The sequence below is a fragment of the Myripristis murdjan genome, chromosome 15 (genome assembly GCF_902150065.1).
Source record: "Myripristis murdjan chromosome 15, fMyrMur1.1, whole genome shotgun sequence".
NCBI classification, from domain to species: domain Eukaryota; kingdom Metazoa; phylum Chordata; class Actinopteri; order Holocentriformes; family Holocentridae; genus Myripristis; species Myripristis murdjan.
The window spans coordinates 33,259,442-33,280,622 of NC_043994.1; the positions used below are offsets into that span (position 1 = coordinate 33,259,442).

At 45.4% G+C, this 21,181-nt stretch overlaps 1 protein-coding gene across 1 annotated transcript; it reads left to right on the forward strand.

The window, feature by feature from the left end:
- Positions 1 to 422: 422 nt before the first annotated feature.
- Positions 423 to 19,930, forward strand: pkdcca (protein kinase domain containing, cytoplasmic a). The gene is made up of 7 exons (XM_030069865.1): positions 423 to 1,241; positions 8,861 to 8,980; positions 15,422 to 15,696; positions 15,818 to 15,897; positions 17,745 to 17,852; positions 18,291 to 18,464; positions 19,136 to 19,930. Exons 1-7 carry the CDS (start codon positions 537 to 539, stop codon positions 19,219 to 19,221), a joined length of 1,548 nt encoding a protein of 515 aa, XP_029925725.1. The 5' UTR covers positions 423 to 536; the 3' UTR covers positions 19,222 to 19,930.
- The last annotated feature ends 1,251 nt before the right edge of the window (positions 19,931 to 21,181 follow it).

Genomic DNA, 21,181 nt, shown 5'->3' on the forward strand with positions numbered 1-21,181 from the left:
AACTGACCAGCTAACCAGCTAATTAACTGACCAGCTCATTAACTGACCAGCTCATTAACTGACCAGCTCATTAACTGACCAGCTCATTAACTGACCAGCTCATTAACTGACCAGCTAATTAACTGAATAAATGATGAACACTCTGACTGCAGTCTGTCCCCAGCAGCCATTTCAGCCTCTTTCTCTTTATCTCTCCAGGCTGGAGCGTTAGTCGCAAAGCCTTATGGGTAATGTAGTTTTCCAAAGGCCTTCTCAATTCTGCCCCGAGGGAGGATGGCTGACCAGCGAACTACAGCGTGACGTAAACTGTCAATCATCTGCGTCAGAAAAAGCGAGAGAGAGAGAGAGATGAGAGAGTTAAGAGAGAGAGAGAGAGGAGTAGAGAGAGAGAGAGAGAGAGAGTTTGGTCCTCATCGGGATCAGAGCTCAGGATGAGGACGTGAGGGAGCAGCGGCTCCGGTTCTTTGTCTGGTTTTTCGGGTTTTGGGTTCGTTCGGTTTGTGAGCGCGTGGCGGCGGGCGGAGGCGAAGCTGCTCATGTTTCTGACGGTGATGATGAAGAGGAGGAGGAGGATGGTGGCCGGCGGAGTGTGTGTGTCCTTCCTGCTCGGCTCTCTGCTCAGCCTGCACACCGGACCGGCCGCCCCGGGCTCCGGACCTGCGGACCGGCCGGACACGCCGCTCCGGTTCTACCGAGGCGACGCGGAGCTGCGGGTCGCGGAGGCTCTGGGGGCGGAGCCGGTGTCGGAGCCGCCGGACAGCCTGAAGGACCTGGACAGACAGATCCGGGAGAGGTACGAGGAGGTGCTCCGGTACCGCGGGGCGGCGGGGCCCGGCGGGGCGCACACGACCCGGCGTCTGGAGAGGCGGAGACTGATGGACCTGGAGCCCGGGGGCAGATGGGACCCGGTCCGTGCCCGGACCCCCGCGGTGCACAAGCTACAGGAGGGCTCGCCCGGCCGGAGCCCCGCCGCGGCCCCAGGGCTCCGCTGCGGCAGCCTGCTGAATCTGACTGAGCTGCGCTATCTGGGCTCCGGATACACCAAGGCCGTGCACCGGGCCGAGCTGAGCCGGAACCGGAGCTTCTCCGTGGCGCTCAAGTCTGTGGACTTCAGAGGACATGATATGCGCGGCTGCGTGCGCCGCTTCCGCTCCGTGGCCGCGTGCTACCGCCTTGCCGCCTTCAAACTCCTCAAGGAGATGAACCTGATGCGGCAGCTGCGGCACCGCAACGTGCTGACGGTCAGTCCCCCCCCCCACACACACACCCACACACCCACACACCCGTGAGGTTAGTGATGTTCCTCAGGTGATGTGATGCTCAGTCACACTAACTTTGGGTTTCATGACGTCACATTACCTTCCAGCTGTTCTCTCTGGGACCTTCTGTGTTCTTGATTATAGGTCATTGATAACTGATAATTAACATTTCATCATCTTTCCTTCACTGCACACCCAGTGTCCTCCTGCTCATTTAATATCCATTCAAAATTAATCACATTATATCAAATAAGTGAACATATCCTCTTAATTATAACTGATTCTTACGATCTGTGTGGATATATAATCCCAGGTCTTTTATAGTTTAATTTTGATTTATCATAATCTCAGTTAAAAGTCTATCATTAATCTGCAAACATATTAACAACATAGATCATTTATGTGTATTAGTAGTAGCAATCAACTGTGTGTGTGTGTGTGTGTGTGTGTGTGTGTGTGTGTGTGTGCTCGTGCTCCCTCTGCATCTGAAGGTCAGGGTTCAGATAATTGGGAGCTAAATGTTTTAAATCAAAGTGAGGTCTTGTTTTTCTGCCCAGTAACAACTTGTCAGAAATCTGCTGGGAAGAAAGAAGACAGTTTATAGTTTATAAAAAGTAAATCAGTATCAGTAAATCATTTAAAAAAAAAAAAAAAAAAAAATCACTGCAGCAGCAACATCACAGCAAAACTAAAAGTAATTATAACGTCAGTGTCTCTGCAGGAGGATTATAGAGTATAATAATATTGCAGAAAAAAGCTGGTATCTCCAGCTCTGCTGTTTGCTTTTCTTTTTATTGAGCAGCTCCTCTGGGGGCTCAGGTCCTTCTACAGGTTATGAGACATTAACCAACTAATTGTTATATATATGAAATATTCTTGATTCTCTTCATACTTTAATCAAACCTCAGCACCGTTTATTCAGCTTTAATGCAGCCAGTTCAAATCTGTTTATGCTTGAACTGAATGAAACCTTCAGAGGGGAGAACACACACACACACACACACACAGACGGCGGGTGTTGGGCGATGCTTCGGTCCGTCTGGCGGAGGATCCGCTGAGCTGCGATGGGAATCTGAACACTGGAATGTTCCAGAGAAACTTTGGGAAAATATTATTCCTCCATGTTGGTGCCGCGTGGCTCGCAGTTTCACTGCTGGGACGGATCCAAAGGTCAGAGGTCACAGGGAGCTGGAGGAGCAGCAGGAGGGGTTTTTGTTCGACTGAAACTTCACACTGCAGAGCAGAATCTGCCAAGGCGACTTTAAGCTGAACAACATGGAGGAAAGAAGCTCAGAGCGTTTCACACTAAGACGAATTTTAAAGTTTAATGCCTCCTTAACCAACATAACACAACATAACACAACATAACAACATAACACAACATAACAACATAACAACATAACACAACATGACACAATATAACAACATAACACAACATAACACAACACAACATAATAACATAACACAACATAACATAACACAACATAACAACATAACACAACATAACACAACATAACAACATAACACAACATGACACAATATAACAAGATAACACAACATAACACAACACAACATAATAACATAACACAACATAACATAACACAACATAACAACATAACACAACATAACAACATAACACAACATAACACAACATAACAACATAACAACATAACACAACATAACATAACACAACATAACAACATAACACAACATAACATAACACAACATAACACAATATAACAACTTAACACAATATAACACAACATAACACAACATAACAACATAACACAATATAACACAAGATAACACAACATAACACAACACAACATAACAACATAACACAACATGACACAACATAACAACATAACACAGCACAACATAATAACATAACACAACATAACATAACACAACATAACAACATAACACAACATAACAACATAACACAACATAACACAACATAACAACATAACACAACATAACATAACACAACATAACAACATAACACAACATAACACAACATAACAACATAACACAACATAACACAATATAACAACATAACACAACATAACACAACAACATAACACAATATAACACAACATAACAACATAACACAATATAACACAACATAACAACATAACACAACATAACATAACAACATAACACAACATAACACAATAACATAACAACATAACACAACATAACACAATATAACACAACATAACACAACATAACACAACATAACACAATATAACACAACATAACACAACATAACAACATAACACAACATAACACAACATGACAACATAACACAACATAACACAACACAACATAACATAACACAACATGACACAACATAACATAACACAACACAACATAAAAACATAACACAACATAACACAACATAACAACATAACACAACATAACACATAACACAATATAACACAATATAACACAACATAACACAACATAACAACATAACACAACACAACATAACATAACACAACATGACACAACATAACAACATAACACAACACAACATAAAAACATAACACAACATAACACAACATAACAACATAACACAACATAACAACATAACACAATATAACACAATATAACACAACATAACACAACATAACAACATAACACAACATAACACAACATAACAACAACACAACACAACATAACAACATAACACAACATAACAACACAACATAACACAATATAACACAACATAACATAACAACATAACACAACACAACATAACACAACACAACACAACATAACAACATAACACAACATAACACAACATAACAACATAACGCAATATAACACAACATAACACAACATAACAACATAACACAACATAACAACATAACACAACATAACAACATACTGTAACAACACAACACAACATAACACAACATAACAACACAACACAATATAACAACATAACACATGAAACCTGGACAAGCTACTCTCTGTCTGTCTCTCTCTCTCTCTCTCTCTCCTCTCTCTCCATGTGTGTGTGTGTGTGTGTGTGTGTGTGTGTGTGTGTCTCCTCCATGTTAGTTTTAGTGTGAACAAGATGAATTCCAGTAGATCACAGAAGCAGATAGAGTCGGTCTGGCTGAATGTGTGTGTGTGTGTGTGTGTGTGTGTGTGTGTGTGTGTGTGTGTGTGTGTGTGTGTGTGCAGGGTCAGTTCCTGGTCATGTTGCTTCTATTCACATCAGTGAGACAGACTCCTGCACAGCTAACCAGACTTGCGTGTGTGTGTGTGTGTGTGTGTGTGTGTGTGTGTGTGTGCTGGTAGCAGTGAGGCAGGGATTAACATTTTAACCTCTTCAGTACCAGAAAGGAAGCAGCAGACAGAGAGCAGAACCTCCTGCACAGGAACAGTACTAATGTTACTACTAATAACTACTAATAACTGCTAATAGTAATATGTGTAATAAGACTCCTACTCCTACTACTACTAATAATAATTATAATGATAATAATAAACACATCAAACTGTGACGGCTGCTCAGTGTCTCAGTTCAGTTAGTTTCCCTCACATACTGCTGACAGCTCCTGTAGAGACAGACAGGAAGAGAGAGACGGGCAGAGAGAGACGGGCAGAGAGACAGACAGGCAGAGAGACAGACAGGCAGAGAGAGACGGGCAGAGAGACAGACAGGCAGAGAGAGACGGGCAGAGAGACAGACAGGCAGAGAGAGAGAGAGAGAGACAGAGAGGTTCTCTTCTAGTAACTGCTTTTTTCTTTTCACCTGCTTTAAGTTATTTAAGTTATTATTTATTCATCCCTCCTTTCCGCTTCATCTTATTTATCCTAATGTTTATTTTACATTTATTTATTTACTTTATTTACTTATTGTTTTATTGATATTATGAGTTTCATGGTGTTATTTTTATTGTTGTGAATCAGGTTTACATCTGGGAATTTCTGACATCCACAAAATCCACAAACTCTGCAGTAGTGTTTTGCACATGCTTCCACTCGATAAATGTGCCTATATCAATATAAATAAAAACAATATATTCAATAAACGAGAGCATTAGTAAATAAGCTAAAAACTGTGAGACTGAAAGAGAAAGAGAACAACTAATATGTATAAAGTGCAAATAGAAGCCGTTGTTCACCTGTTCTGTTAGCAGTGTGCCTGCTGAGGGCAGAGGCTGTTTGACAGGTGAGTCGTCCCTGCTCTGATCCTCCTGTGTCTTTTCCCAGAGTGCATCAGTGTGGCCAGGCAGGAGGAGGGCTGAGGGGAGGCCCTCCTGATGCTGTGAACGCAGCGCTGGCTGTGAAGCTCCTGCAGGGACGGCAGCGAGGCACCAATGATTTTGTCAGCAGCTCTGACCGTGCTGCTCAGTTGGTGCCTCTGTTTGTGAACCGGCCGGTGAGACGGGACGCTGCCGCGGTGCCTCTGTGAGGGGACGCCGTCTTCTTCAGTCTGAACCTTTTTAACGACAGCTGTGTTGACCCTGGAGGTCGGTTCATCTGTCAGATACAGTCAGGTCCATAAGTATTTGGACAGTAACACAATATTGAAAAATTTTGCCATCGTTCACCACCAACAGTGGATTTGGAATGGAGTCATCAAGACATGGCTGAAGTGTAGACTTTCAGCTTTTATTTAAGGGGTTGAACAAAAATATGGCATTAACCTTTTGGGAATTACAGCCAGTTTGATATACTGTCACCCCATTTCCAGAGGCTCAAAAGTAATTGGCCAAACTATACATAACATACATAACTATAATTATAAGGATTATATTATATATTTGGGGGAAAATCCTTTACAGTCTATGACTGCCTCAAGTGTCCAATTACTTTTGAGGCTACTTATGGACCTAAGTGCAGACTCCCAGGAGCTGTGTTCCCTCTCCACCGCAGAGGTGCAGACGATCTGTGGGAGATGGAGCCTGTGACCGGCTCTTCTAAAGTCAGTAACCATCTCCATGCTCTTGTTGGTGCTGAGGGCAAGGCTGTGTGTTCGGCACCAGGCTGTCAGCCACTCCACCTCACCCCTATATGCTGACTCATCTTCGCTGGTGATGAGGTCTGCAGCCATGGCGTCATCTGCCAACTTTATGATGTGGTCAGGGCTGAAACTAGCAGAGTAGTCATGTGTCAGCAGCGTGAAGTGAAGGGCTCAGTACTGACCTTTGTGGTGATCCTGTTCTCACTGTGGTGGTTTTGGAGGTAAGGCTGCCACTTTGGACCGACTGCTGTCTCTCCGTTAGGAAGTCCAGTATCCAGCCGCAGGTGCCAGGATCCATGCACAGCAGCAGCAGCTTTTCAATCAGCTGTCGTGACAAAACTGTGTTAAATGCCAAGCTGAAGTCAATCAGCAGATCGGACACCTGGACCAGTGGGCTGTCAGGAGCTCAGACACTAGGGTTGGGAATCTCTGGCATGTGGCTGATTCGATACATATCTAGATACACGGGTTATGATCCGATTCAAAAACGATGTATTTTTAATACAGAAAGGTTCGATACGATTCGATGCGGTTTAAGAACAATACGATTCGATGCGGTGTAAGAACAATACGATAGTTAACATTTGTTGATGTAGACCGGGCATCACTAAATGGTGGACTGCGGTCCGTCCACGGACCCAGTGATGGTTCTGTCCAGACCCGTTAAATAAATCATTCATTGTTATTTTTTCTCTGACCGTCATGTCTACAGCTAGGCTACAACAAGAGAGTACTTTTTACTTCAGATCTTCTGTAGCACAGAGGAGATATGCTTCTCAAACACTCGATATGTAGTGGTAGTGTATGTTTATGAGTTGTAGAACATAATAAATTATCTTGAAGGAGTAGATGTTTACCAGTAAGCTTAACTTCAATAATTTAACAATATGTTAAATTATTATTATTTTTTTTAAAAATGTGAATTACTTATCAAACAGACCTAACAATTCAACTACCAATGAATGAGCAGGAGTATGCCTGTGATAACATAGATTGAATATGAAAAATAAGCCGAAGTGATACCTCTTCTCTGCATAGACAAGCTAAGTCTAAGTCCCTTTCGTGAGCTCTCGCGTTGTTTAGAGATGAAAACTGTAAAGCCTCAGGCAACCGACTCCTAGTCTCGCGATATCCGTTCCACAACTCTACAGTCGATTCATCTGAGGATTCACGGCTGATTCGTATCGATTGAGGAGTCTGTTACCGACACAGCCGTATCTCTCGCCTGTGAAATCAGTTATCCGGTCATATCGGTTAATCGTTCCCAACCCTATTGTCAGTGATGGGAGTAACGGCGTTACAAAGAAACGGCGTTACTAACGGCATTACTTTTATCAGTAACGAGTAATCAAAGAAATTACTGTTTCCCCCGTTACAACGCCGTTACCGTTACTGACAATAAAATGCGCCGTTACTAGCCATTACTTACTACTAATAATTATTATTATTTTATTATCCTATTCAAAAAATGTGCGTCTTGTGGAGAAAAAGCGTTGTGTCAATTTTCAAACCGGTCGGACTTTGCAGTTTTTTGTAACTTATCAACATGCATGCAGAATGAGCACAAATTACAAGAAGCTCATGTTCCCCGACGGCAGAGCGCATAGTATCTCCACCTGCTGTACAGAAGACCGGGGGTTCAATTCCCCACCTGAACAAGCTGGCATCACTACTTTAAACTGTAATGAATTACCTTTTCAAAGTAACGTGCCCAACACTGACAATGACAGATGAAATTTCACAGCAATGTCCACACTGCAACAGCAACGCACAAATATGTGCATTAATAAGAGGATTTAAGAAAAGAAAAAAAGTAATCATAAAAATTACTTTCCCCAGTAATTGAATTACTCTTCTGCAGCAGTAATTGAGTAGTAATCAAAATTACTTTTTTACAGAAGTAATTAGTAATTGTAACTTAGTAGTTTTGTGAGTAATTGGTCCCAACACTGCCTATTGGACACCTGGACCTGCGGGCCATCAGGAGCTGCCGGCTGCAGCGAATGTGTATATTTGTGTAAACATGATGCAGAGTATTGTTCCCTCTCATTGCACATTTCACGTGCTGATGGCACTGCGGGGTACAGACCTCGGGCTTGCCTTGTTAACGTCCCGGGAACAACATGCGGGCGTGCAGTGTGGCTCCTCCCACCGCTGGATGTCTGGCCTCAGGACACTGCAGCGACCACGCCCGCTGGCAGCTTGCACATAAAAACATCGCATTGTGGTTTGTTTTGCTCTCTTGACCAAACCATGACCTTTGACCTCGGGGTCAGACTACGCGGCTCCACAGTCAGACTGTGGGCAGCACACACACAGACACACACACAGACACACACACAGACACATACACAGACACACACACAGACATTATGATTCTGTGTGCTGATAAAAGTCATTAGTGTGAATTTGATCGAAGATAAGGACAATTTTCTGTTTCTCCATTTCCCCTGTACACTCGCGTGCACACACACACACACACACACACACACACACACACACACAAACCACATGTTCTGTACATGCTCCATATAAAATGGCACTCTTGCTGACCCTGTAAATTAACTGTTAACTCGGTGTGTGTGTGTGTGTGTGTGTGTGTGTGTGTGTGTGTTAGCTCTATGGTTACTGTTACCAGGCGACCGGTGATGTGCAGGCGGTGACGGCGATCACCGAGCTTGGAACTCCTCTGGAGATGATCCAACTGCTGCAGACGGCCTGGGAGGAGCGCTTCAGGGTACACACACACACACACACACACACACACACACACACTGAGCATGCCTCAGTTTGCTGCTTCCTGTCTGATTCCAATCAATATCACCATGGCAACATGCTCTCCAATTACTTCCTGCTGCTTCCTGTGGGCAAGGACCAATCACAGAGCAGGAAGTCGTGTGGTGTCTGCAGTGAGGCATGATGGGATGTCCTCTGCTGAGGCGATAATGGACTCAAACACTTTAAGCCACACGTTAAAGCCACTTCCTGTTTGTCTTGACGAAGCTTTTCATTACTGCCGCCTGTCAGTCAGAAGCCCCGCCCACTCGCACACACAGTGGACGCCTCTGACTCTGAGTGAAGCATGACTTTTTAAAATGTGTTTTTATTCAGTTATTCCATTTTTAACATTAAAAACAAACACTTGGTCAAAAATTGTGTTTGTCTGACTAATTAACTCACTAACAACTAATTAGCTACCCACCTACTAACTGACTAACTAACACACCCAGGCCACCACGTGCTTCACACTAATAAAAACTCAAATATGATAGAATATTTAATTCAGTTCAATTAAATTCAATTTTATCTGTACAGCGTCAAGAGATTTGATTTTTGAAGCAACTTCGTTTACTTCATTTAAGAAAACAAAATTATATCACTCAATTAAAATATGAATAAATAAAAATATATAAAAAATGATCAGATCAACTGATCTGAGAATATAAGAGTGTTGTCAACCAAAGTGCATATAACAAGTCCATGTGTCCGTAACATTCTAAATTGATTCAAGTCCTTCCTCTCTTTAAAATACTTAAAATCAATCAGAACTCTGGCTTTAACCATTCTGCTGAACAATAAAACCAGATTAGTGTCCACACTGTCCTCCACCTTCCTCCTCCTGCACACATACACAGCCATCTTTGATTGTCCCAGGATAAAATTCAACAGTTGGCATTTATGTTTGGAGGCCTTCCTGTATTTAAACCCCAGGATGAAAGTCTGGATAGAAAAAACCTCTCTGGCCTTCCTAAATAGATTGTCCAACAGAGATAAAAGAGGAATGAGACGAGGACATTCAGAAAAACAATGAAACACTGACTCTACAGCAACATAGAATGGACATTGTTTGGGTACTGCAGGGTTCAGGATAGAGATGAAAGCATTAACTGCTAAAAGTCCATGCACCAGTCTCCACTGTAGGTCAGCCACCCTTTTAGTGAGCGGAGGTTTGTAGAAGCTTCTCCACTCAGGCTGGACCTCCTCACCTGAGCCCAGATGAGCTCTCCAAGGGGAATCAGGCCGATGTTGCAGCTTCTGTCTGTTCAGACACTCTACCATCAGAGCAGACAGAGCCTTGCCTTTGGCCTCCTGCAAGTTGACCTTACACTGTCTCTGATCCTCTGTCCAACAAGGGCGAACACTGAAGGGAGGAAAAGTATCATCAGAGCAAGGATCAGTCACCCCGACACCATAGTCTTTCCACAGGAGGCACTCCTCTCCCACCAGACAGCTCCTCCAGTGCTCCAGCAGTCTGCCCACAATCCTCTCCGACCTTCCTCCCAAAGCAGCTGTCAGACCCGCCGCATCTTTTAAGTCAGGTCCAGTTAAGGGCAGCACATCTCCCAGTGTCAAAATCCCAGCTCTGCATAACGCCTCAGTGACCGCTGCTCCTGCCCAGCAGGGGGTGCTCAGGTGTCCTCCATGGACCAGCGGCTCCTGCAGCAGCCAGAACAGAGAATCATGCTGACCTCTCTGCTTCAGCAGCAGCTTCCATACAGTGAAAAGTCCTCGATAAAAAACAGGCAGGCTATGAAACTTCACAGTCTTAAAATCCATTAGAAACACAGACTCCTGTAGTCCCAGGCTACCGACTCGCTGCAGGACCAGCTGAGCCAGAGGCCTCCACACCAGGTCCTTCGGTCCATACAGCAGCCTCTGGATGATCTGGAGCCTGAACGCAGCACCCCTGCTGGCCAGGTGCACCAGTCCCTGTCCTCCCTGCTCCTTAGGAAGAAAAAGAAGAGCCTGGGGGTGGGGGGGAATATAACATCCCTGACAGTGAACATCCCTGCCGCACTCCCATCTGGACTGTGAAAGGTGCAGTCAGACCACCATTTATCTTAAGTATACTCACAACATCACTATACAGTACCTTTATCCTGGCTATGAAACCAGGGCTGAACCCAAAAGCACCGAGCGTCTTCCACAGGTATTGGTGTTCAACCCGGTCAAAAGCCTTCTCCTGGTCTATGGAAATAAGACCAGTATCCACCGCCAATGAGCTGGAGAGTTCCAAAACATGCCAAATTAAAGTGACATTGTCACTGATCAGCCTGCCGGGCACACAGTAAGTCTGGTCCACATGAATGACCTCAGCCATCACCTCCCTGAGCCTCAATGCTAGCGCCTTGGACAGGATCTTATAGTCCCCACACAATAAAGATACTGGCCTCCAGTTTTTCAGGTTCTGTAGATCACCCTTCTTGGGGAGCAAAGTGATCACCGCCCTCCTGCAGCTCAAAGGCAATTGGCCAGCAGTAGAACTGGCCTGGAAGACCTCCAGCATGTCTTTGACGTTCAGTGGCCAGAAAACTTTATAAAAGTCCACAGGGAGACCATCAATGCCCGGAGCCTTACCATTTGCCAGACTCATGAGGGCCACCTGAAGTTCTTCAAGTGTCAGTTCTGCATCCAGTTGTAAGTTGGATGAAGTCTCAACCTGTGGCAGGTCTGACAGGAAAGATGTCTCCAACTCTGGGTCCTCCTCCAGTTCACTTTTAAACAAGTCTTTATAAAACTGGGTGGCGTACATCCGAATTGCAGGGGCTTCAGTGTATGTGGAACCATCATCAGAGCGCAGGCAGTGGATGATCTTTCTTTGACCGTTCTTGCGCTCCAGGCCAAAGAAGAACTGTGAGGGGGCGTCCATCAGGGAGGCATTGAGGAAGCGTGAGCGGACCAGAGCTCCCTGTGCAGTGACGCCCAGCAGGTTAGCTAATGCAGCCTCTTTACTTTTAAGAGCTTCAACATGCTCTTGATCTCCTAAATCCATAAATAATTAAAAGCTTCTCTAAAAGATTGATCTGATAAAAGAGCAGTGTTAAAATGCAAATATCCACTGGAGGTTTTCACATTTGGAATATAAAAGTAGCACTGAACCAAAGAATGATCAGACACACCAACTGGGACAACGTGACAGCTTTTAAAAATACTAAAATGATGAGTAAAACAACAAAAACGGTCCAGCCTGGCCAGAGACAGTGAATTATCTCTGCAGTGAGTCCAAGTGTACTGTTTGCTCTTACTGTTAAAACCTCTCCACACATCTTTCAGTTCATAGGTCTCAATGAGACGTCTAAGCCAGACTGAGGAAGCAGGATGAGGCTCCAGGTAATCCCATCCAACTTAGTTAAAATCACCCCCCAAGGAATGAATAGTCATCGGCAAAGGCATGTACAACATCACATAAAACATTTAAAAAATTAATCCTTTCTGTTCTTAAAACTGGAGCATAGATACAAATAAAAACCATTTTTAACATTTTCATACAAAGCAGTGACTCTTAAAATGTGTCCACACATGACATCCTGCACCTCCACAGAGCGAGGACTAAAAGCTCTGGAGAAGAGAATTCCTACCCCAGCACTACTGGACTGTTTTTGGCTTAGGAAAACCTCCCCTGGCCACTCCCTTTTCCAATCCCCTTGTTCTCAGAGTCACTGTGAGATTCCTGCATAAAAATTACATCCAGCTTTTTGAGCTCAAACAGCTTAAAAACTGAAGCACGCTTTGAATCACTGCATGCTCCTTTTAAATTAAGAGACCCAATATTTATATTATCCATGGAATAATTAAAAGCTATTGCACTAACAAAAACATAGAGGGCAGTTAAAAAGAGGATGGGTTTAATCATCATCAGCGTCTTTGGCTGTACACCTCTTGTTCAGTAAAAGCATCTTCTTTCCTGAGACGATTCACAGACCTAATAAAACCGAGAAGATCAGGGAAAAAATGTTCAACCTTTACAGCCCTCTGATCAGCCAAAAACTTTTTTATTTTTTCAACAGAGTAAGAAACAATGTGCTCTTCCTGAGAAATGATCATCTCTCCCTCCTCCTCCTCATCCTCCTCCTCATCCCCTCCTTCACCCTCATCTTCAGCAGAGGCAGACTGCACCATCCTCTTTGTTTTAACCTCACTCTGCTGCTTCCCACTCCTTTTTTTCCTTTTACCCACTTTCATTGTTAGACAAATGTCATCACATACATCCTCCATCAAAATGTCATTTAAAAAACTATCATCATTGGTGTGCCCTTCCTCATTTTTTCCTCCTCCCATCACTGAAGTTTTACCCCTGTCACCCTCAACAACAGTTTGCTGCGATGCAGCAGGTGAGCATGACTCGCTTGTGCACTCCACCACCTCCTCATCCACCACCGCTGGGAGACCTGGTCCCGAGCCCCCTGCCTCAACCGCCAGTAGACTCGATCCTGAGCCCCCGGCTTCAACCGCCGGTTGACTCGGTCTCGAGCCCCCGGCTTCAACCGCCGGTTGACTCGGTCTCGAGCCCCCGGCTTCAACCGCCGGTTGACTCGGTCTCGAGCCCCCGGCTTCAACCGCCGGATGACTCGGTCCCGAGCCCCCGGCTTCAACCGCCGGTTGACTCGGTCTCGAGCCCCCGGCTTCAACCGCCGGATGACTCGGTCCCGAGCCCCCGGCTTTAACCGCTGGATGACTGGGTCCCGAGCCCCCAGCCTCCTGCCTGGCTACAGGCCAAGCCCAAACCAGGTGCCCCTCTGCCCCACACCCAAAACATTTCATGTTGTCAGATGTCACAAAAACCACATAATTAAAGCCTTGAACATTAAAAGTCAAGGTCAGATTTAAGTGGGAAGCAGCGTCTTTTGGGATCATGTAAACTTGTCTTCTGTGACAGACAACAAGTTTCAGCTTCGGGGATTTATAGCCCAGCAACACCATCTTTATAGGGGACACAAGTTGTCCATACCTGGACAGTGCAGTGGACAAATCCTCATTTTTAATAAAAGGTGGAGCATTAGAAATGGTTAGCTTTTTTGCAGGAGTCGATAAAGGAAATACTGGAGTGAAAGTTTCATTGATTACAACTCCACTTTCAACCACCTGCTCCACTTTCCTGACATCATCCAGGAAAATGATGACCACACTATTCATATGAGAGGCCGATTTTACACTATCATATCCCACCACCTAACCAAACTCACAAAAACACCCTAAAATCTCACCACAAACCTAAAATAAACACCACCATTTAAACAAAACACTCTACTAAAAAATTACATTGATGAAAAAAAGATAGATAAAGATAGAAAACAACTCAAAACCAGTCACTCTCACCACTCAGCACGCTCCACACTCGAGAGAGAGAGAGAGAGACAGAGAGAGGGATGAGAGAGAGACAGAGAGAGAGAGAGCGAGAGGATGTGTTTGGGGCTGTATCGTAGCACAGAGGTGATAACAGTAATGACAGTACCGATTGTGCTGCAACAACAGTAATAATCATAATAACACTCAGCAATAATAATAAAAGTTCTGATAACAGTAGCAGTCAGAACAGTGACAGTGAGGATAGGAGGAATGATAATCACAGGTCTGACTGTAGCAGGACTGAGTGATGCTAATAACTGGAGTAGTAATAATATGAGTAATAACAACTAAAATCCATAAGTGATCAGGTGCTGGGGCAGCAGCTGGTTTGCATCACGGCTGCAGAGGCAGAAACACCACAGAGGAAGAGAGGAGGAAGAGGAGAGGGAGGACGGCCGGTTAGGAACATGCACTGATGCAATATGGATATGAGAGGGAGGAGACGGAGAGCCCAGTGCATCATGGGAGTGCCCCGGCAGGCTGGGCTTATAGCAGCAGAGCTACGGGACGTCCTGGTTCTAAGCTTCATCACAAAGGAAGGTTTTAAGGCTCTTAAAGGCAGAGAGGGCGTCTGCTTCCCGGAGCCAAAGTGGGAGAAGGTTCCTCAGAAGAGGAGACTGACAGCTGAAGGCTCCGCCTCCCGCTGGACTTCCACAGACTCTGGGAGCCACCAGTCAGATGCATGCTGGGAGCCACCAGTCAGATGCATGCTGGGAGCAAGTGCATGGACTAGTTTCTCTGCATCTTTTTCAGGAAGGAAGTGCATAATTTTTGCAATATTGCATTTGTGAAAAAAGGCAGACTTAGCAGTTTGTTTAATGCGGGAGTTAACTGACAAATCCTGCTCAAAAATAACTCCAAGATTTACAGCAAAAAGACACAAATATAACACTGTACATACATGTAATTATACGAGTGTGTGTGTGTGTGCGTGTGCGTGTGTGTGTGCGTGTGCGTGCGCGTGCGCGTGCGCGTGTGTGTGTGCGTGCGCGTGCGCGTGTGCGTGTGCGTGTGTGTGTGTGTGTGTGTCTGTGTGTGTGTGTGTGTGCAGGTGTGTCTCAGTCTGGTGCGGCTGCTTCACTTCCTGGCTCACTCGCCGCTCGGCTCCGTGTCTCTGCTGGACTTCCGGCCGCGGCAGTTCGTGCTGGTCGGCGGCGAGCTGAAGGTCAGCGACCTGGACGACGCCACGGCCGACGAGCCGCCCTGCCCCCCCGAGCCCCCCCGCCTCTGCAACATCGACTTCCCCGCCCGCAACTTCAGCTTGACCTGCAGCAGGGGGCGCTGTGCCGGCATGAACGAGAAACGAAACCTCTACAACGCATACAGGTCCGGTGTCAGCCAATCACAACTCAGATCCTGTCAGCCAATCACAGATCACATAAGAGAGGCTATAAAAAGTTTCAGCCAATCAGAGTTAATAGTAAACAGGAAGTGGTGTGTGTTCCAGGTTCTTCTTCACCTACCTGCTGCCTCACAGCGCCCCGCCCGCCCTGCGCCCCCTGCTGGACACCATCCTCAATGCCACCGGTCGGTATAACCTCTGATCCCTCTCCTGCTCCTGCTGTCTGACAGATCTCAGATCAGATGTGATCTGATCAGATCTCAGATCAGATCTGGATGTTTAAAGAGAGTTAGTGCTACTCCTCGCTAGTTAATGAGCTTCTCTGTGGGCGATGATGTCACCAGAAAAACAAGCCAGTCAGAATCAGCCCCACAACTGGGCCTCATCAGAAATCAACCAATTATGTAAAGTCTTACTTTAGCTTCAGCTGTGTGTGTGTGTGTGTGTGTGTGTGTGTGTGTGTGTGTGTGTGTGTGACTCTCCTCCGTTATGGGGACAAAGTGAGTCCCTCAGTGAAAAGCGTTAATGTCAGGCTGAAGTCTGGATTTACAGGTGAGCTAACTCCAGGGTGAGGGTGAAGATGAGTCTCCAGGAAATGAATGGAAGTCAATGCAGTGTCCTCTAAAGTGATGGAAACACAACTGTGTGTGTGTGTGTGTGTGTGTGTGTGTGTGTGTCAGTCTTGTTGACATTCCAGCTGAGCTCAGACAGACAGAAGCACAGCAGAATCAACACACACACACACACACACACACACACACACACACATAGACTTAGACTTTCTTGAGCTTTCTCCTCGCTCGCCGCCCACCACCCGATGCCCGCCGCCCGCCGCTCTGCTTTGAAACTACAGCTCGGTGTCATCACTGTCGGCCTGAAGCTGATCTCTGAGACTTTTATTAATCTGAATATCAGATTATTGAATATATGCTGGCGTCACTGAGCTAAACCAGCTGTGCTTCTGAGATTTAAAAAATGAAGAGCTCCACATGTTCCTGGCCACAGATTCGATCACAGCCGCCCAGCGCTCTTTTGGAGAGCAAATTGCGGGTCACTTCTGTGAAAATGAGCGTGGACGTGCGTGGCCTCAGCTGGGGGTTTGGGTTTGGGTTCGGGTTAGCGACCTGAGCGGCTGAACGTCACCACCTGAGGCCGGTCGGCTCTGTCCAGGTGAGGTGAGAAAGGCCTACAGGTTCTGTCCGCATGCTGAGCTTTTGCAACCATTCTGCAATCCGGTTCTACCACAAATGGCAAATAAATTGACTCTGAAGACAAGAAAAGGAAGAAGATTTTGTTTAAAGTTCCACTACACCAAAACTCAAACTCAGCTAAAGTGCATCCACGTGCTGTGCAACATCATTCATTCATTCATTCATTCATTTTCCATTTTTTAAAATTCCCTTCTGTCTCTCTTTTGGTTGCATAATTCATTTGCTTGTTTATTTTTGTTTTTTACTTTTTACTTTTACTATTTTTTGTTTTTCTTTGTACGTTTTTACTAATTTCTTGCCAGTTTGGGGTCATTTCTTTCTGAGTTGCTTTTTTCATGTAGTTGAAAGAAGTCAAGGCATTTTGTTTGGGTTTTAAAAGATTAAATTCTTATGATGGCAGCAAATCGACACAAAGCGACTTCCGTTTGAATTTTCTGTCTGTGTTTGTTTACTGAGGTGAGACGAGACTGGAAGGGTTAGAGTTAAAATATCTGTGTGATGCTGACGAGTTAAAGTGTGTCACACATTTTATTTTTCATATTGAAAAAATAAATAAATAAATAAATGATTTATTGTGCAGGTCCGTCTCATGTAGAGCGCCACCTGGTGGCCACCAGTAATGTCATGTTGTTGTGTTTATTTACATGAAAACTGTTGCTGTTTCTCTTTTTTCTTGTTTTTTATTGGTGGTTCAGACGTTCAGTCACACCGTCATCAGCTGACACCCAGCCCGGCCTGTTGTTGTTGTTGTTGTTGTTGTTGTTGTTGTTGTTGTTGTTGTTGTTGTTGTTGTTGTAACACGGCGTGCTGCTGTGTCTCAGGGGAGCTCCTGTGGGGTGTCGATGAGACTCTGCATCGCATGGAGGAAGTTCTTTACCTTTACAGGACCGGACAGTACCTGCACAATGACACACACACACACACCACAGGTACACACACACACACACACACACACACACACACACACACACACTGCTGTCCCTGCTGTTCTCTCTTCAACCAGTTTGGCAAACAGGAAATCTGATCCAGCATCAGGGAAATAAATCACTTAAATAATAAGGACATAAGGGACATTAGGAAGTTTATTGTCATTGTGGTTACACAACAAAATTCAGTTGGCACTCTCTCAGCAGCAATTAAAAACAAGTCAACACAAGACAAGATAGCAAAACAAGACAGACAGGATGAAAACAGAGGTTATGAATCAATCATGGCAAAAATTGTAAATAATAATAATAATAATAATGATAATAATACTGTAAATAGTAAATAAATAAGACAGCAACAGTGGTAAGTAAAGTGCATAAATCATAATAAATCATTTTACTCAGTGTAAATATTATAATCCCCCCCCCCCCCCCCCACAGCTTACCGGGCGGTGCAGGACTCCTGGGTCCCGGGTCAGGACTATCGCTGCTGGCCGTCCTACCAGCACGACGTCTGTCTGCTGTCCGTCTTCAGCCTGCAGGAGGCCGCCAGCGTCTGTGAGAGCCACGCCCACTGCCACGCCTTCGTCCTGACCAATCAGACCACCTGGACAGGTAAGGTCACCTGGTGGAGTGGAGGTGTTCAACAACATGTACTGTGTTCAGTTTCCCAGACACTGGTTCCCAGTTTAACTTAATTGACTGGTAACTGTTAAGGCTGGGTTATGTTTCTGCGTTCGTGGAGCGTACGGGGGTTGTGTGACCACCGCAGAGCCTTGCCTCCGAGAAATTGTAACTATGCAGACCCCACGCTACCCCCCCACTGACAACAAGAGCTGTGATTGGTCCGCCGAGCTACAGCATTTCCGGCATTTCGCCCCTCCAGAGTCATGTCCTGTTGTTGTGCCAGCAGCGTCATTTTTAAAAGATCTGCTGCTGTGATCGCATCTTGACTCGTCAGTTTATTTCAAATTGTTTGGAAAGTTTGGATCCTGCTGGATCTGGATCTGCTGCTCCTCCTTTTAAAAATGGCGCTGCCGGCACCACGACTGGTAGAGGAGCGACCAGACGCCACAGAGTGTACATAGATCTGCCGAAAAAAAAAAAATGCATCCCATAGCGTTTTGGCGGAGAATTGCTTAGCGTGTTTCGCAGAAGGATGTTGGACACACACGGCCTGCGTGGCAACTGTGTGCGCGTTGCGTCGAGTCTCCGCAGAACCATAATCCGGCCTTTAGGATGCACAACGTGTGTGAGGATCTGATCTGAGCTCTGTGTGTCCGCAGGTCATCAGCTGGTCTGGTTTAAGACGGGCGGCGCCGGGCTGAGCCGGGCGCCCGGCCGGGTCACCTACATCCGGACGGACGGCTGATACAGGACGAGGAAACCGCCCCTGATTGATTTGTCTGCTGTGGAGGCGGGGCATGGCACCACGAGATACAGGAACAGGAAGTGACCTCCAAACGACACAACCTATCACACAGAACAGAGTGGACCAATCAGGAGCCCCGCCTGTGTTGCCGGGCAGACTGAAGCTTCAAGCAGACCAGGAAGAGCTGCTGCTCTGCACTCACACCTTCTTCTTCTTCTGTGGAAGGTGTTGGGTTTATTACACGTCACCAGGCTGTATTTATTTGGGACCCAGTGTCATTTTGAAGATGTGTTTCACTGTTGCTATGGTAACGTGTGACATTGTGAGATGCAGTTTAGTCTGCATGTCTCCTCTGACATCTCTGACTGTGTTTATCAATATTTGTCCCGCCCCTCCTCTTTTTGACTGATTGTTGTGAACCTGGCAGTGAGGAAGTGCTGCATGTTCACATCAGGAAATGTCCTGAGACACGAGCCGAGCTTCAAGACTGCTTTGTCACCTTCACACAGTTTCATTTTAGCAGCTTCAGTTCTGTTCATCAGCAGAGCGACTGGAGCTCCTTGTGTTGTTGACGCTGCAGACGGACCGCCACATACAGATTGTGATGTCATGACGGGGAGGGGGGGGGGGGGGGGGGGGGGGGGCAGGAAACAGGAAGTTGGCTCTGTGTTTTTTTTTTATTTCCAAAGGAAATGTGGGACAGAAAACATCAGATCTGAACGTCTGCTTTCAGTGAAAGCTGCTGAATAAAGACTCTGTGCTACACAGCGTGTGTGTGTTTGTGTGTGTGTGTGTGTGTGTGTGTGAGAAAATGCAGTTTTATATGTGTTAGTGAACGCTGCACACTGAAGCCCAAACCCCTGAACAATATTTCTATTGTTTATATTTGTTGTATAATATTTAATATTTATGTTTATAGGCAGTAAGCTGATAGTTTGTTTTTTTTTATTTTCGCGTGCAGGTGTGTGTGTGTGTGTGTGTGTGTGTGTGCAGGGCGGGTCGCAGGGTTGGTGTCAGGTTAGATGATCAGAATTTTTCCTGTTCCTGCTCTTTTCTTCTCTGACCAATCAGATGCAGCGTCACGTTACACAACATGTCTGTTTTGATTTGAGCCGAGCCAATCGATATTGATGATATTGATGATTTTGGTGGTTTTGGTTTCAGCTCCTTGGTTGACTTCAAAACGTCTTCATAAAGACAGAGAGACCCCGCTCCACATACACACACACACACACACACACACACACAGTTGATTAGCTGAGTGGTGTGTGTGAGGGCTCATTATGTTTGACTGGCCACTGGAACTCAGGCTCGCTGACCTCTGACCTTTGACCTTTGGCCCTCATGCTGCTCAGAACAACAGAGGTCTTGTTCAGGCAGGAAACCAGCCGAGCACTTTATTAACAACCCTGACAGAGACGGAGCTGAACTTTATTAACAACCCTGACAGAGACGGAGCTGAACTTTATTAACAACCCTGACAGAGATGGAGCTGAACTTTATTAACAAACCTGAAAGATGCCGGGATGAGAAACTTCCTCTCATCATCAGGTGTTTTTGCTGTAGTTGTTGTAGTTGCAGTTGTAGTTGTTTTGTTTTAGTTGTTTTTGTAGTTGTTGCAGTTGTTGTTGCAGTTGTTTTTGTTGTTCCAGTTGTTGTGTTTGTGGTAGTTGTTGTAGTTGTAGTTTTTGTAGTTGTTGTATTTGTTCTTTTTGTTGTAGTTGTTGTTGCAGTTGTTTTTTGTTGTAGTTATATTTGTTGCAGTTGTAATTGTCTTGAACTGCTACCTTACCGTGGTGGAGGGGTTTGTGTGCCCACATGATCTTAGGAGCTATGTTGCCGGGGGCATTTCGCCCCTGGTAGGGTCTCCCATTGCAAACAGGTCCTAGGTGATGAGCCAGACTAAGCGCAGTTCGAAAACCCCTTATGATGACAAGAAAATCAAGATCCGTGACGTCGC